Consider the following 16866-nt stretch of genomic DNA (forward strand, 5'->3'; position numbering starts at 1 on the left):
TTAACTTATAAGACCAGCTATATAAGTTAATGGTACTAATGGTTTAACTCGAGCGTTTCTTGGTAACCCAAATCAGGAAGTACTGTCATCACTGTATGTGTGGAAAATGAATGTGACGTCTGAAATAACTTCACGTTCTTTGCACCTCTGTGATAAATATGAATATGTGTTACCTTTAGTCCACTGCCATGTTCATGTAACGACCATGTGACAGAAGTTTTAAAAAGCCATTTGCTGCTGTGCTTCCCTTGGTCATGTGTTTTCAGCTGCATCAAATAAAACTAATGAGATCATTTCTGTGTGTGTGGCTCCTGCTGGCTTTTTAAACTCTAAAGCAGCATGCATTGACATACTTCACTGAAGCTTGATTACATTAGTCTCATTAATATCTCGGTTTTTTTTTAAATGAGTCCTGTGAAGTCTGATTGAGTTGAGCTTATCATTTGACTCAGCAAAGGTCAGGAGGAAAAGTAATAATGAGTTACCAACAGGTATCCAATAATAATACTTATCTGTATTTTGATACGATATTTTAAATACGATATTTTAAACAAGTGAAGCATCGAAAAGGGATTTAAAATAAGGGAAATATACATAAGAATTAAGCATGAATAAGAAAAAAGTGCCACACACATCCCAAAGTACAATCAGCGTCCTAAAACTCTCTTTCTTCCCTCCGTGTCCCCTGCAGGTGGGTGAAGGTGAGGACTGCCCGCAGATCACAGACCTGAGGGTGAAGACGGAGCCGGTGTGTAAGTCGGAGCCCGCCTCCCCCGACCCGCCCCCCGCTGAGGACCAGACCGAGCCCGTGGACCTGTCACTCAACAAGCCCCGCCCCTCCTCGCTCCCCTCCTCCGCCGCGGGCACCACCATGAACCCTGCCCCCAGCGGCATGGTGACACAAATGTCCGCTACACCCGTCCCCTCCACAATACAAACCATAGGCTCCATGGTAAATACAGTTTGCTCTTTTTCAATGGTGTGAATGAATGAGTCCCAAAACCTTGACATTAGTCAGAATATTCCCTTGAAGTCAAACTGTTAAACACCTGAACTAAGAACACCCATAACATTCACCTGTTGGCACTTTGTATATAGACTCTTATGGCACTATGTTATCTGTTTTATTGATAAACACCTTTTTCAATGTTTTGAATGAATGAGTCCCAAACCCTTTATAATGAGTCAGCATATTCCCTGGAAGTCAGATATTTGTTTGGTGATAGAAGCGGTGTTAATATGTAGGGATTATCCTGCTGACATTTTTTTTTTTAAAGTATCATATCATCATGTGTTTTCCGCTGATTTTAATTTTTGCAATATTCCCAAATCCGATGGAAGAATCTCCTTAGGCCAGAGACCTTTGCGATGCTAACTTCCGGAAAGGCCAATGAAAATATGTCTTCTCTGCACCACTCCATTGTGAGGCATGCAGCATACAGAGCAATTAATTAGCCAATGTAAGTTAAGTTTCGCAGTAGATCTAACACTCTTCCTCTTCCTCTTCCTCCTCCTCCTCCTCCAGGTCCTCTCTCCAGGCTCCATCTTGGCCACTCAGGGGGCCGGGGGTCAGCAGATCCTCCACGTCATCCACACCATCCCCTCCGTCAGCATGCCCAGCAAGGTGGGCCAGCTGCAGACCATCCCGGTGGTGGTGCAGTCGCTTCCGGTCGTCTACACCACCATGACGACTGACAGCGTTGCCACGGCAGCCATCACCGTGCCGCTCATAGGCAGCGATGGCCGCTCAGAAGGATCTGGTGAGTGTTGCCAGTAAAAGCTTCTTTCCCATTACATACAAAACACACTTATATCCACCAACATCTGTATATATAGGATATACATATTTCTATAAGTATTTTTATATATATCAGTATTTTTGTATTCGGGATTGTGGGAATCAGTATTTCGATCTCTCTGTCTGTACACACACACTGAAAAATTGACAATAAAGTTGACAATCGTTGTTCGTCTTCCTGACAAATGACATTAACCACATTATTATGAGCTATAGCTTCTATCAAAAGTGATGGGAACATGACACCCATTTATTATAAAATAAATCAACAGTGATTTGGAATCTTATATTGATTTATGTTGTACCGAACATACAATAAATATCCTCCTCTCAAAGCCACTAGACACCATTGAAGAAAAAAAAGTAATTTTTCTTGTCGTAGTTCTTCTTGTTAGTTTTTCCACTGTTCCAACAATCACTAACTCAGGTTTGTGGGAAGAGACTAAATTAGTAACATATACAAAAATGAAAAAAGACCATAAAGGACACATCTCCCATTGGACTCAAACACCTGTTTTGTCTTGTGTGCTTGAACATCTTGAGTCTCGGGCTCTGCCAATAGCATTAGGGGGAATTTCCTTTTTTAGAAAGTTCTTGAAAAGTCTTTGAATGTTAAGTTTAAGAAGGTGTGAGATCTCTGATTTCTGTTTTGCATGTGACAGAAGAAGGGATGCCAAACCTCAATGGGTGTTTACATCCCATGTGATTACAAGTAAATGATTGGATTGTCTTGTTGTGAGGCAATTCAGATACCCAAATGTCTGTTTACACACACACACACACACACGCACGCACACGCACACGCGCGCAGTGAAACAGAACTAAAGAGCATATTTTATTCCAGTAATGTCATTCAAACAGGATGTTGGGAAGGTCCACTGCACAGGGAGTGTTTGTTTAAAGATCATGCAAATCAATATCATTCAGGAAAAGGAAGGAGATGGTTGGTTTATTTCTATCTTTGGCTTTCACGCCCGCCATTGTTCGTCCCTGATCTGTCACTCCTGCCCACTCTGTTATTTCCAGTGGCGCTCTCGGCCTCAGAGGAGTACAGTGTGCCTCTTGACGGATGGCGTTTGTGGTTAGTGATATGTTAGACTTGCCGTCTGTCGGCCTGTCTATCTTTGTCATTCTGGAAGCCGTCCATATGTGCCGGATGACCGATGCTGCCGTCTAAATGAGGAAACTTGGCGAAATGTTACACAGAAGTTCTACCTCATGAAAGTAAAAGTTATTGCTGTTCCTGATTGAAACGCACCTGTCAACATCTCAGTAGCTGATCCTGTCTAAGTGTCATGAATCAGAATGAGAACACACACTGCTGAGTCACTCTCTGCCCTTTATTTTGCTTTTACCTGAGCTGCTACTCAAACACTCTTTAAAGTGCCGTGACCTTTCTCTGACTCTGAGATGACGCAGTGTGTGAACAGGTGATCAATGCTGAAGAACCTGCAGAGGGACGCGTGTTGTCATGCTGTCATCGACTTAAACACTTGAATCCAGTCGATTAGTGTTAAGAAACTGTGCCCAGAGGGGTTAACGGAGGCTGTGTAAACATGACGGGAAACTCTTTATTTGCTCAGGCTAGCTGGCGAGACGGGCCTCCACCCATTTGACAAACTGCAGTAAAGTTAGTTTAGCCGCCACTCAGGAGGAAGTGACTCTTGTAAAATGTCCAGAAGAATCTCCAACACACAAAGTGGCCTGAAGATGCTTTCAGTGTTTAACATCGTCAGAGTGATAATTCACATTTGGGATTTTCCTCACTTTATCTACTTATTTTATTTTAGAGTAGTAGCATAATCATTTCACAATTTGGGATCTAGTCTCTTGATAACAGCCTTTTAAAGGATGGACTCCTTTGTTTACTTTTCATTCTACTTACATGTGGTTAGCACTCCTAAGGGGCGGGACACTTCTAAGCGGTTGACCAATCTCAACAGAGCCAGACAGCTAACCAATCAGAGCAGACTGGGCTCTGGTTTCAGACGGAGGGTGAAAAGAGGTGCTGCAACACAGGCAGTATGAGAACAATAAACAGCTTTTTCAACATTAGAGCTTGAAGACATGTAGAGACACTACATACTGATATACACCTGAACATCAGCAGGAGAGAACTCTTTAAAGTAGAGACACTACATACTGATATACACCTGAACATCAGCAGGAGAGGACTCTTTAAAGTAGAGGCACTACATACTGATATACACCTGAACATCAGCAGGAGAGGACTCTTTAAAGTAGAGACACTACATACTGATATACACCTGAACATCAGCAGGAGAGGACTCTTTAAAGTAGAGACAATACATAGTGATATACACCTGGACATCAGGAGGAGAGGACTCTTTAAAGTAGAGACACTACATACTGATATACACCTGAACATCAGCAGGAGAGGACTCTTTAAAGTAGAGACACTACATACAGACATACACCTGAACATCAGCAGGAGAGGACTCTTTAAAGTAGAGACACTACATACAGATATACACCTGAACATCAGCAGGAGAGGACTCTTTAAAGTAGAGACACTACATACTGATATACACCTGAACATCAGCAGGAGAGGACTCTTTAAAGTAGAGACACTACATACTGATATACACCTGAACATCAGCAGTTGAGAACTCTTTAATTGGTTAAGTGCCTGTTCTTGTAGTCGTATAGAAACTCTTCTTTGTTGGTGCATGTCATCAGCCCACGTTCAACACTGATCGGAAACAAAGAGTGAAGATGTGAGCCTGACAAGGGGAGTGAGTGAATGGGGGAGGGGGGGGAAGAGGGGAACTTTGATATGTTCTGTTTCCTCCTGTACCTGCTAAGCGTAACAAGCAGGAGGCAGCATGACATGTTCTGTTCCTGTGGAGCTGTGGGGGAGGAAAAGGGATGGAGGGAGGAGGGAGGGGGGGTGGATAGGTAGACACTGATGGAGGAAAGGAGTCAGACTGGGCACGGGAGGGGGGGGGGTGAGGAGGAGAGGTTTCAGGGGTCGAGAGAAGAGGAGATGGACTGTTCTGTCTTTGAAAAAAACGGCAACAGTGAAGGGGTCGGGGGGGGTTTCAATTGTCTCCAGGAACAAAGAACACTTCTCTTGCTGTGTGACCCTCTCCATACCAACACACATACTCCACCCAAATTCCTTGCGTCACCCCCTCCACCCCCCAGACCCGCCTCACCCCTCCTCGCTCTCTCTCTGGACTTTAAACCTCATGGCGGCCACATTCCTGCAGATAGATGGGAGGAGGGGGGGTCGGCTTTTTTCTTAGCATTCACTAAGATCTCTGACCAAAGAGTTAAAAATCACACTCTGAATATGAAGTGTTGGGAGAAGTACTCAGATCTTGTACTTGAGTAAAAGTAGAAGTACCTAGATCTGTTAAGTAACTAAAGGTATTAAATACATGTAGTGGAGTAAAATACATATTTAAAAAAAATGGAAATACTCAAGTAAAGAAAATTACCTCGAAATTGTAATTTAAGAACAGTACTTGAGTAAATGTACTAAGTTACTTTACACCACTGTTCTTTGTTTGCTATTGTAGTGTATTTTAGCTAAAGTAGTTTTATTTCTGACGAAGCAAGAGACTCTGACTGAAACGGGGGAGAGAGAGAGAGGGGGGAGAGAGAGGGGGAGAAATGTCCGGATAGACTAAGAGAATTAGAGCTGCTCTCTGATCCAGACACGGATCATCTGACCGCAGAGAACATGATGTTTACAGACACATCAATATGATACGATCGAGATAACATGATATAGGAATACCTTCTCACATCATTCCCATTGATATTAATCATGTTACCAAATAGATCCCTTTAGAAATGACATTTCAGAAGCTATGTCAGGAATGTTATGAAAAGAGACTCGACACCGTACATGCCCTCGTCACTTAATGAAGAATAAACATTCAAATGTGATCAGGGTTTGGAGGTAACTGTTAACATGTCATGGGATTACCTGAAGCTTGACTATAACTACTCGAGATTATACTTATATATCATGCTTTGAGATCCTGCTTAGTGTCACTTGGTTATAGTTTTGATTAGATCTTTCAAATAGGCCAATTTGGCAAATGTTTTTGTGAAAACTCCTGCTGTTGACTGTTGTGTTTCTTAAGTTGAAATGACTAACTAAATGCTAAAAAATTACAATGCATTTTATATTGCATTGAAGATGTTCAAAGAGAAAAGAAAGTTACATTTTTTTAATATTTATTAAACAGTGATGTTACATTTTAGATCATTTGAAATATTCTCATTACATTATCCGAAAACTAATCCGATTTCCCATCCTATCATAGTACGTAAAACAAAGCCTTTAAAACGCTATAGAGTTTTATGAACATTTTCATTGTCGTTTAAACCATTATTTGTATAAAAGACTTGATTAAAGCCGCTCTGAAGATCAAGTTTGTGATACCTGGCATTACAGAGATTAGCGTTCATTTCATTTTGCAAAAACCAGAATCAGAAACAGATTTATTGCAAGCTAGGTTCGCACATACTAGGAATTTGACTTGATGTCATGGTGCATACAAGAAATATAAAAGACAAGAAATCTAATATAAAACACAAAATCTTTTACACCGTAATAAAATAAAATACAGTTAAATAGCAATACAAATTAAATAAAGCAGTAATTTAAATGGAAATAGAATGAATTTTAGAATACTATGAAATGTGAAATAAGAATATGTGCATCTAGGAGTATGAACATTGTGTGCATTAATGTCATGCATATAGTCTATGATGTGGCTGAGGTAAAGTGTCAGAGTCAGTATCCAACCATACTCAAAGCAAAGCAAGACCTCTTCTTTAAAGTGTTCTTTGGTGAAAACCAAAAAGATGTTAGTATTTCCAGCAGCTCGCCCAAACTGAAGGGCGCCCAGCAGAGGCTCCGGAGCGCCTCCAGTGATTTGTCTTTCAGCTAATTGCTAATTAGCATTGTCTCTCAGTTCTGCAGAGTGTTTTTCATTAACATCTGTTCACCCTCTGCTCCCTCTGCTCTGACATTGTGAAAGGTTGTTGAAATCTCAAAACAAGAAAGAGAAGCAGTGTTGAGAGACAGAAGAGTTTCTACCTGGAAACAGAAAGTTAAGAATTGTTAAGAAAAATGTAGAAACCAGACATTTCACACACACACACACACACACACACACACACACACACACACACACACACACACACACACACACACACACACACACACACACACACACACACACACACACACACACACACTGAGCTTTGTCTTGCTAATGTGCTGGAATCTCTGTTAAGAGGTTATTAACCCCCTGCTGTTTTCTGTCTGTTCCCCCTTCCTTCTTTTCACTTCTTCTTCTCCTAATTTCATTCCCTGATTCTCTCTTTTTATTCCATCTATCCTTTTCCCTCCATCCTGTCCTCTTCTCTGCAGTTCGTTTTAAGCCCGGCTCGACGTCTCCGGTGGAGTTTCAGAGTGACAGCGATGCAGAGAGCGGCACCGAGTCGGGGTCCGCCTCCCTCAGCGCCCAGAGCCTCGACGCAGGGTGAGTCCAGACACAAACAACAAGCCGACTATATTTAAGGACACCTTGAGTTCAACATGTTCCCACACCTGAGAGAAATACACTCCCGCAAAGTGGGACGCACATGTGGTTTATTGTGCCATCCTATCCTAAATGAAATGGCATTAACTTAAAGGGGACCTATCATGCTATATTTGAATAATATAGTGTAGGACCATATCTATATAAGGCATATTTATACTTTTTATTTTTCAAAATACCAAACAGATCATGCATTTTAGCCATTCCTCATTTCGCTCAATGTAACACTGTCTTTGCATGGGCTGATTCTGTGAGAACAGCACCATCTACAGGCCTGGCATATGGACTACAGCGTCTCCAGCGCTTTCCAACGGCAATGTCCGTGGCTGTCTCCTCCTGATTGGTGGAGTTGGCCCAATAGCCGTAGCACCACTTCTGTGACGTCATAGAAGTGTTCAAATCTGGATCAGTCTGTATCAGATCCGTTGCAGCCCCTTTTTAAGAGATTTGGGTATGGAGGGAAAGAGAGAGGGTTGTGTTTTCTGACACTTGGTGAGTTCCCTGGAACACCGGGGACACATGTTCATGTAGAAAAGACGTAGAAAAGTGCATTTTACATGATAGGTCCCCTTTAAGTCTGTAGAGGAGACAAACTACCCTTGCCCTCATATAAAGATTTTAAGGTTATATTCTAATATTTGTTAGATTGTAGTTTATTCTACCTCTGCCTTGAAACTTTAAATCAGTTCTTACCTGTGCCAGAATGCCAATGTTTTAATGTTGGGTTACAATTTGCTATACATTTGTATGAAAACCTGCTCCAGCTAAGGTCCACTATAATTGATCATGGACCTTAGTTCATTTATAAACGAGATGTCTGCCGCTGTTGACGGGACATAAATACAACAAACCATGCATGATGTCATCTCAGCTCAAAGTCCGTGATGGGAGTTGACGGGGCCAGCGAGAGAGAGAGCAAATGCGCAGCGGGGTTTCTGGGAAATGTGGTCTTTGTGTGGATCACCTTCCTCTCCTGCAGAGTAATGACATTACTGCGGCGCTGCCTGGCTGGACACTTATATAACCTTATGTAACCCTCTGTATACAGCAGAACACACGGAGGTGTGTGTGTGTGTGTGTGTGTGTGTGTGTGTGTGTGTGTGTGTGTGTGTGTGTGTGTGTGTGTGTGTGTGTGTGTGTGTGTGTGTGTGTGTGTGTGTGTGTGTGTGTGTGTGTGTGTGTGTGTGTGTGTGTGTGTGTGTGTGTGTGTGTGTGTGTGTGTGTGTGTGTGTGTGTGTGTGTGTGTGTGTGTGTGTGTGTGTGTGTGTGTGTGTGTGTGTGTGTGTGTGTGTGTGTGTGTGTGTGTGTGTGTGTGTGTGTGTGTGTGTGTGGTGTTTGCGTGCGGTGTTTGCGTGCTCTGTACAAATTGAGGACTTTTGTTCTTTTCCAGTGTAGAGTCACGCGAAAGTGTGTGTGTGTGTCTCAGGACAGAGCTCCTGCCACACCCAGTAGGCGAGGCTGCTGACTGTAACTGAAATTCAGGGTGTGGACGCAGACGGTTAGCTTAGTGCTTTAATCGTGTGTGTGTGTGTGTGTGTGTGGCAGGGCTCAGATGTAAACATGGTTTCGTGATGCACTTTTTCGTCACACTTCTTGTAAAATGGCGAGCGAGAAACAGAGAAGGTTTTTCTTTCAATACAGTTTTACCTACATCATGGTTGTTGAATGAATATCATAATTAAATCGGAAGATCGCAGTACAAACATGACAACATCATTTAGATTGAATCTAAGAGGGAGAATATGGGGGTGTATGTCGTTTCATTCTCTCGTTGGTATGAGGAAAGAAGGAGTTAAGAAATGTGAGAGATAAGATATGAAGGGAAAAGGAGACGCAGTGAAGTGGAAGCTGTGTGGGACTCTGTCGCCCCCCTGTGGCACAAACATAACGTTGAAATAAACCTGCTTTCATGATATGGCTATGGATAATGTATGATTTTATTTATTTTTAACTCATCACTGCCTCCCGTTCCCCCCTCAGGTCGGTGATGGACCTGGAGCCCGTGGATCCAGACTCTCCGGACGTCAAGAGGAGGCGGATCCACATGTGTGATTATGAAGGCTGCCAAAAAGTTTACACCAAGAGCTCCCACCTCAAAGCCCACCGGAGGATACACACAGGTGAGAGCTGAGCAGAGAAGCAACATCTGTCCAGGTTTAAAGGAGCCGTTCACCCCCAAAAAGAACTTCACTGCCGGCTACATTCTATTATATTTAGCTGATGCTGAAGTGTTGTGAACTCAAAACATTACAAAACCTGCAGCTACATGTGGCTCAAAAGGCCTAACTATTGTAAGTGCCGATGGATTAGTTTCAAATCTGCTAAACTTCAATCAAAGAGTGAGCATTTTTCTGCTGGTATATTAAAGTATCTACGGAGTTTAACCCTTAAAAGGTTCAAAAGCTAAAAGGTTATTTGCGCTCCTAAAGAAAATGCTACAAAATGGTGTTGCTGTTTTATCTTCTCCAGGTAACACAAACACTGGTGTTCTGTGAAAAGCTTGATAATTATTAGACATAAAAATTGCAAAATAATTTTTAAACGGTGAAGAGAGCCGTAAATAAAAAGTTGAGCAGGCTAAATGCTTTTGTTTGGTGTAATCAACATTTTCCACTTACATTGAATAATCTTACAGTAAAATATCTTTTGCAAAAGAGGCATAGAGACATTTTACCTGGGCTGGGAATTCTGGGAAATGTAGTTCAAACCTAACTGAAGCAGATCCGTCTGTTTCCACCAGAATCCAAACACTCTTCTCGCCTCCCATCTTTTCTAACCACCTCCCTTCCTGTCATCTCTCCTCCTAACTCCTTGTCTCCTTGTCTCCTCCCCCCCCCCCCCCCCCCCCAGGAGAGAAACCCTACCACTGCACCTGGGAGGGCTGCACCTGGCGCTTCGCCCGCTCCGACGAGCTCACCCGACATTTCCGGAAACACACGGGCATCAAACCGTTCCGCTGCACCGAGTGCGACCGCTCCTTCTCCCGCTCGGACCACCTGTCCCTGCACCGCCGCCGCCACGTCATGATGTGAACTCTGACCCCCCCCCCTCCCTCAACCTAACCCCCCCCCCCCCCCCCCCTCACAGCACATCTTGTACCAGAGACCCCCCTCCAAACTAAGGCTAAAAAAAAAACTTCACCTCTGCTGGAGCCTACATCAGGATTTGTATCAGCAGAGAGAAAGAGACACAGTACCTCCTCCTCTTCTTCCTCCTCTTCCTCTTCCTCATCGTCATCATCACCATGGAATCACAGGAATATCAGAAATGTGTGTGTGTGTGTGTGTGCATTGGAGGTTTAGTTTTTCTAATATGTGTGTTTCAACACATCTTCATCATCATCACCGTCCGCCCAACACTCCCCAGCATCCTCCATCTCCTCTGAAGGTCATACAACAGCATCCATCCGAAGAAGAGGAAGAGGAAGAGGAGGAAGAGGAGGAGTAGAGTGTGATGTCTTTATGAACTGAAAGCAGAACGATGTCACTTCAGCTGCCTGAACAATATTCACTCTGTACATATCGGGAAGTTGTGAGAGCTGGAATTTGATATTTTATGATTTTTTTTGAAAACAAATGTCAGTCAGAAAAGATGGTGGAATTACCCCCTTCCAACCAAAGGAAAAAAATGAATATTTGAAGCAACTAGATTTATTTTGAGGTACAAATATTTATGTTTATCAGGAGCTTTCTGATCGAACAGTTGTCTCTGAAACGTGTGATTCTCTATCAGTGTTAAAAATACATTTGAGATCAAACAACGTTTTCAAAATTCAATTCCCAAACATCGCAGTGCTCTCTTAAAGAACCCAGGATCTACATGTGTGCCATGATAACTGAGCTAGCCTTGTGTCTCAACCTAAAACATAAATAGCCTTTATTTACAGACACGTTTTCCCGGTTCAGCAGAAAATGTGCAAAAGACCATTTTACAGTTTGGAAAGTAGACGCCCCCCCCCTCACACATTAGATCGTGTGTGTGCTTGTGAGGAGCAGCTGAAGTGACGTCACACAGATGTTTCCCTTTTTTAAACATCTAAAAGTACTATTTACTCCCGTCCCCCTCCCCCCTCCCCCCTCCCCTGGTACAGGGAGCTACAAGACTGTGAACTTTATAAAGATGAATTTTGTTTTTATTGTATCAATCAAGTTATTGTTATTGCGTGTTCTCCCCGCACACACCTCCCTGATTGTTCTTCGATAACAGTATTTGCTTTTTATGCGTCGTTCTTGCTGTCGTCTTATGAAATAAGGCTCTTCAATTCTCTTTCTGTTTCTCCTTCTTTGCCAGCTTTGGCACTCTTAACAAAATGGCATCCTTTTAAAAAAAAAAAAGAAAAACATGTGTTTGGCTGTGAAGAAGACGGAGGAGACACCAGTAGTTTGAGATTACAAGTAAAACTCGTGCAGGGAATGGGGGGGGGGGGGGGGGGGTGTGTGTGTGTGTGTGTGTGTGTGTGTGTGTGTGTGTGTGTGTGTGTGTGTGTGTGTGTGTGTGTGTGTGTGTGTGTGTGTGTGTGTGTGTGTGTGTGTGTGTGTGTGTGTGTGTGTGTGTGTGTGTGTGTGTGTGTGTGTGTGTGTGTGTGTGTGTGTGTGTGTGTGTGTGTGTGTGTGTGTGTGTGTGTGTGTGTGTGTGTGTGTGTGTGTGTGTGGACAAACACAGAATCAGAATTTACGATTTTTACGAGTGTGTGTGTTCCGGGCACTTCTTTTACCTCCTGCCCGTCGAGCCTTAATAACTGAAGTCATTCTGTAAAGGGCGACGCCAGAACCACTGACAGATCAACTGAGACGCCGTTTATCAACATCCTGTCTGAGGACGGATATTTGCACTGCTGGCTCGTTTCTATCGTTACTTTGTGTGGAGGAAAGAGTTGTTTTGAAGCGTATGGACTCCTCGAAACTAAAAAGCTTTGTATTGGAACTTTTAAAATTCACATTTTAATTCGAGACACAATCACAGTGTAGACAGACTCTTGCTTTGGGGGACAGACAGGGGGTAGGGTTAGGGAATGTACTTGTTTTTTGCACAAAGGAAAGAGGGTGCTCGATGGCGAACATCACAGAATGATATGCACACAAGGCTTCTTATGGACAATGTGGTCTCGTGTAAAGTATAGCAGCAGAGCCTCATTTGAAACATGTTTTTTTTCGAGGACATTTTGAAAAGAATAGTTGTCGTATGAAATCCTGCTGAAAGTCTACCCCTTTTGCACTGGTGTCATGACCTCACAGGAGCCAATACGGTCTGTCAGTGGTTCTGAGAGGAACCGGGCACTGTGTCGGGCTGCAGGGTCCGCGGTGCCGGAGATTTAAACCACAGGGGAAACTTAGCGCTCTCCTCACTAGCATTTCAACCAGGGTGGGGGGGGGTCCATTCTCTTTCAAAGCAGTTCAAGCCTCAACAAACGAAACCCCTGCAAAGTCTAGCAGAGAATCTCCTGTTACTGTCTTAACCCCTCCTGATGTAGTTCTCGATCAGCACATTCTGATGTAGGCAGTTGGAACAGACTTGAACCTCCCTCCCGTGGTGTCCGTGTCTTAAAGCGGGCTGTTCTCCAGCTCCGGGCTGAACTTGATTATGCAACATGACGCAGACCTCGCTCCACTCCTCTGATCTGAGCACTAGCTGCTAATTCTGCGGATATGCAGCTCACAGATCCTCAGGGTGTGTGAAAGCCCGCGCTGTTGATCACCGAGCCTCCTCAGAAGTCACTTTCAAAACAAGAAACTCAAACTTGGGAAGTGACGTCTTAATCAAGAGGGGACGGTGGTCTACGGAGCACGCTTTCCCACATCCTGACCCCTTTCCAAATGGAGTTGTTGTCATTTCAAAAGCTAGTAAGTGAGAGCATAATGTCTGACCTTTGCAGTATGAGATGGAGCTGAGTGCATGCAATGAGCAGGGACAGTGTTCTGCACACTGCACTAAAAACGATCTATTTGGAGGTTTTAGTGCAGTGTGCAAAGCAATGCAAAGTTCCTCTAAACATCCCCTCTGCTTCAACTAAAAGTAACTAAGCACATCTTTCTAGAAGAGTATATGCATTTGATTGCAACTTTCTTTCTTTTGTAAACTGTTGATAAAGACATAAAGGACAATGACAAATAATTAAGATAAATCCATGTACATAAATGTATATAATCAAAAAGTGCAGAGTAAATGTAACGGGTGAATTTCTATTTTTAACACTGACTAGATAATGTGAAAAATCTCTCTTTCTTTCCCTCTTCCTCTGTTGCTTTGATGAAGTGTGTTTCATCACGTGTTGTTTCTTTTCAAATCGAATTTGTTTCGTAGTTTCTTAAAAAAAAAGAGTTGGTCCCACTTGTGTTGTGCACTTGTTGCATGGAGAGTAGCCTTCTTGTTTTCTTATAGTGACGTTGGTGAGCATGTCAGTGTGTGAGACTTAACATTGATGACCTGAGGAAAAGATTATAGGGATCCATTTATTATACTAACAGAGCTTGATATGTTCTGCGTTGGACCTCGTTTAAAAACATAACTCAGTCGTGACATTTTGAGATGTATTAGGATTGGGTCAGAACACTCAAGCTTCAGAGAACTTCAGGTCATACAGGGCTAAAAGAATATTAATGTTTTTGTGATTTTTACGCTCCAGACTCATAGCAGCTTGATTATGGAGAAGTAACAACATATATAAAACATATCCAACCTGTTTGTTCCATTTCAAGTAACAGAAAACACCACCTGCAGTTTCCACTATTCAAATATGTTTTTATACATTGAAGGATTTAATGACATGGACCCCACTCCCCTTTCATTTGAGCACACGTTTTTATACCTGAAAAAGATACAAGCACACTGATCTGCTCTGGTGTCCATTTATATCAGCATATTTGGTATTTTCTTCCCAAACACACACAGATTCACACACTATGAATTATTATGACATCTCAGTGTTGGAGCTGCTGCAGGGAGACTGATGCATGCGTCGTGTTTTTCCTGCTTCCTGTTGTTGTTTTGTGCAAGCTTGTTTTCTCCTAAATCTTCTGTTGAAGCAGGAATCTGTGAACGACAGTGATTTAATCCCCGCTGAGACTCACGTCACTGTTTGCGAGTGCCTCCGCTCCTTCTGCAAAATCACAAATGTTAAGGTATTTTCTATTGAATGCAGTAACTTATGGGCCAGTACTATATTTACTCAGTGCAATGCAGTTATCATTATAATAATACAATTATTAATAATATTTTTTTTTTTTTTTTTTTTGTATTTGTACAGAACAAATGTGTAAAGATCAGTGAGGAAAACGTGAGCTTTTTGATACTGTGACTCAGTGTTTCAAAGTCAGTTTCTCCCTGTACAGTTGTGATTATTCCCCCTTCTTCTTTTATAGAATAAAACATGTTTTTGGTGCAATTGAATGGCTGCTGTCTCTGTGCTCTTTATCGGGATTCAGAAATGCTTCTATCGAGAATTCAGAGTTATGGGATATACGCAGATTATTATTTTTCTTGACAATTCGAACAAGATATGTTTTTATGTTTTCTTTTATCTGTTGCGGAGGATTAGAGCCACTTTAAAAAAAAATTGGAGGATTTGAAAACAATTTTTTTCTTTTGTTCTGAGAAAAAAGTCAGAATTCTGACTTTAATCTCAGAACAAATTTTTTTTTTTTTTTCAAATCCTCCCAAAAACATAAATAATGTGGCCCTAATCCTCTTCCGTAATCTGTGACACATTTCAAAAATAGAAAATAATACGTTGATATCAGTGAATTACAGATTTTTGACAATGAAAAATGTAGTTCAACCTTGTATTTGAGTTTTACACATAATCTAAGCAGCATATATTCCAAATAAATGTAAAGATATGTTTTTGAAAGAAAGGTTTGAAATAATTTAAGGGTCAAGTTTATTTTTGTACATATTTTTGTACATACAGTATACTCTTTTAATTTCTAATGATGCGTTATCTTATCTTATTAGGGCTCGGCGAGATGGCCAAAATCTTCTAACCCAATTGAATAAATGTCATATCTCCATATATGTTTTTTTAGATATTATATAATTATGTAGTCTAGATGAAATACCCCGCATCGCAACTTTGGTACAATAGTGGGGAAATAAATGCTTGTTAAATAGTATTTGGTCATTTAAATATGGAAAAAACCCCATCTTCAAATCATATTCCCCTAAAATAGTCCTCATCAAATGTAAGTGATATTTGTATTTGTATTAACTCGGTTTTTCTTTCACATTAATAAAAAACCCAATTTAGACAGCATAGTTGTGTCTCATCACAAAACACATGATGAATTAAAATATTGAATTATCCACCAGCCTAAATTATGATGTTGCCGGTTGTAAGGGGACACATTCATATTTTCTCTTTACTTAATTGATAATAGTACCCCATTCTGGGCTGATGTGTTAGGATGACACAGTTCACTTGAGAGCAAGTTGATTTCTCTCCACAAGAGGGCGCACTGGGACAGAGAACAGTGTGAAGTTATCCCACTACGGAGGACGAACAGCCTAAAAACATCCAACTCAGGTAGCGAAGGCAGAGGTATATTCACTTTATTCCCTGTATTAAGAGTAGTAATATCTAGCTAATATAAATAGAAAATTACCTCACTCTCTTTGAAAGTAACTGACCTTACGTTCACACTAAGATCAAACTAGGTTAATAAATGAAAAACTTAGGGAATAAAGAACATGAAGTAAGTCATAAAACCGTGTGTGTGTGTGTGTGTGTGTGTGTGTGTGTGTGTGTGTGTGTGTGTGTGTGTGTGTGTGTGTGTGTGTGTGTGTGTGGGGGTGTGTGTGTGTGTGTGTGTGTGTGTGTGTGTGTGTGTAGGGGTGCCGTAAGGGGATGAAAAGTTAGGACGATTCTAAGGGCCCGTGACTGACAGTGGCCCAAACTATTTTAGAACATTCAGAAAAAAAAATTGAAGTAACCAATTGAGATATGTTTTCATGTGGCCCAAAATCCCTGGCGGTGACCCGGTGTGTGTGTGTGCGTGTGTGTGTGCGTGTGTGTGTGCGTGTGTGCGTGTGTGCGTGTGTGCGTGTGTGAGTGTGTGAGTGTGTGTGTGTCTCTCTTTGTGGTTCGCTCTAAAATGGTTTTATTAGCCTCCTGCAGTCATGACCCGGCCAATCATTAACACACACAGCGCCGGGCGTAGCATTAATTCAGATGGAGACAGACACACACCATATAAAACTGTGTGCTGGGATAACAGATCAAACCGGTTTGTCCTAACTGTCTGTTCATTTCAGTTAAAAATGTTTGTGTGCAATTTAAAAGACGGATCCAGAAGATTTAATGGAATGATAGGCACATTGTGTAACTGAGAGACATTTAGCTTGTGTTCGCCTATCTGCACCCAAATCTAGGTTTATTCTAATAACTGAGCTTGTGCAATCGGCACACACACATCTCTCAACATTACAGCCCACTCACTGTGACTCAGTGAACTTTGTTACCCATCATTCAACTTGTCTCCATACCTA

The 16866-nt window shown here is 41.9% G+C and overlaps 1 protein-coding gene across 2 annotated transcripts in view; it reads left to right on the forward strand.

The window, feature by feature from the left end:
• The window catches only part of klf8 (Kruppel like factor 8), a 69619-nt gene extending 54847 nt beyond the window's left edge, over positions 1-14772 (forward strand). Inside the window, exons 3-8 of one of the 2 annotated variants that reach the window (XM_079647161.1) lie at positions 692-952; positions 1342-1422; positions 1526-1760; positions 7215-7326; positions 9367-9506; positions 10237-14772. In XM_079647161.1, coding sequence (XP_079503287.1) covers positions 692-952; positions 1342-1422; positions 1526-1760; positions 7215-7326; positions 9367-9506; positions 10237-10418 — 1011 coding nt within the window. In that variant the 3' untranslated portion in view covers positions 10419-14772. The remainder of the gene's footprint in view (positions 1-691; positions 953-1341; positions 1423-1525; positions 1761-7214; positions 7327-9366; positions 9507-10236) is intronic. The other variant, XM_079647162.1, reaches the window with a different exon arrangement.
• Positions 14773-16866: the final 2094 nt, after the last annotated feature.

This window comes from Notothenia rossii (genome assembly GCF_949606895.1).
Source record: "Notothenia rossii genome assembly, chromosome: 9".
NCBI classification, from domain to species: Eukaryota; Metazoa; Chordata; class Actinopteri; order Perciformes; family Nototheniidae; genus Notothenia; species Notothenia rossii.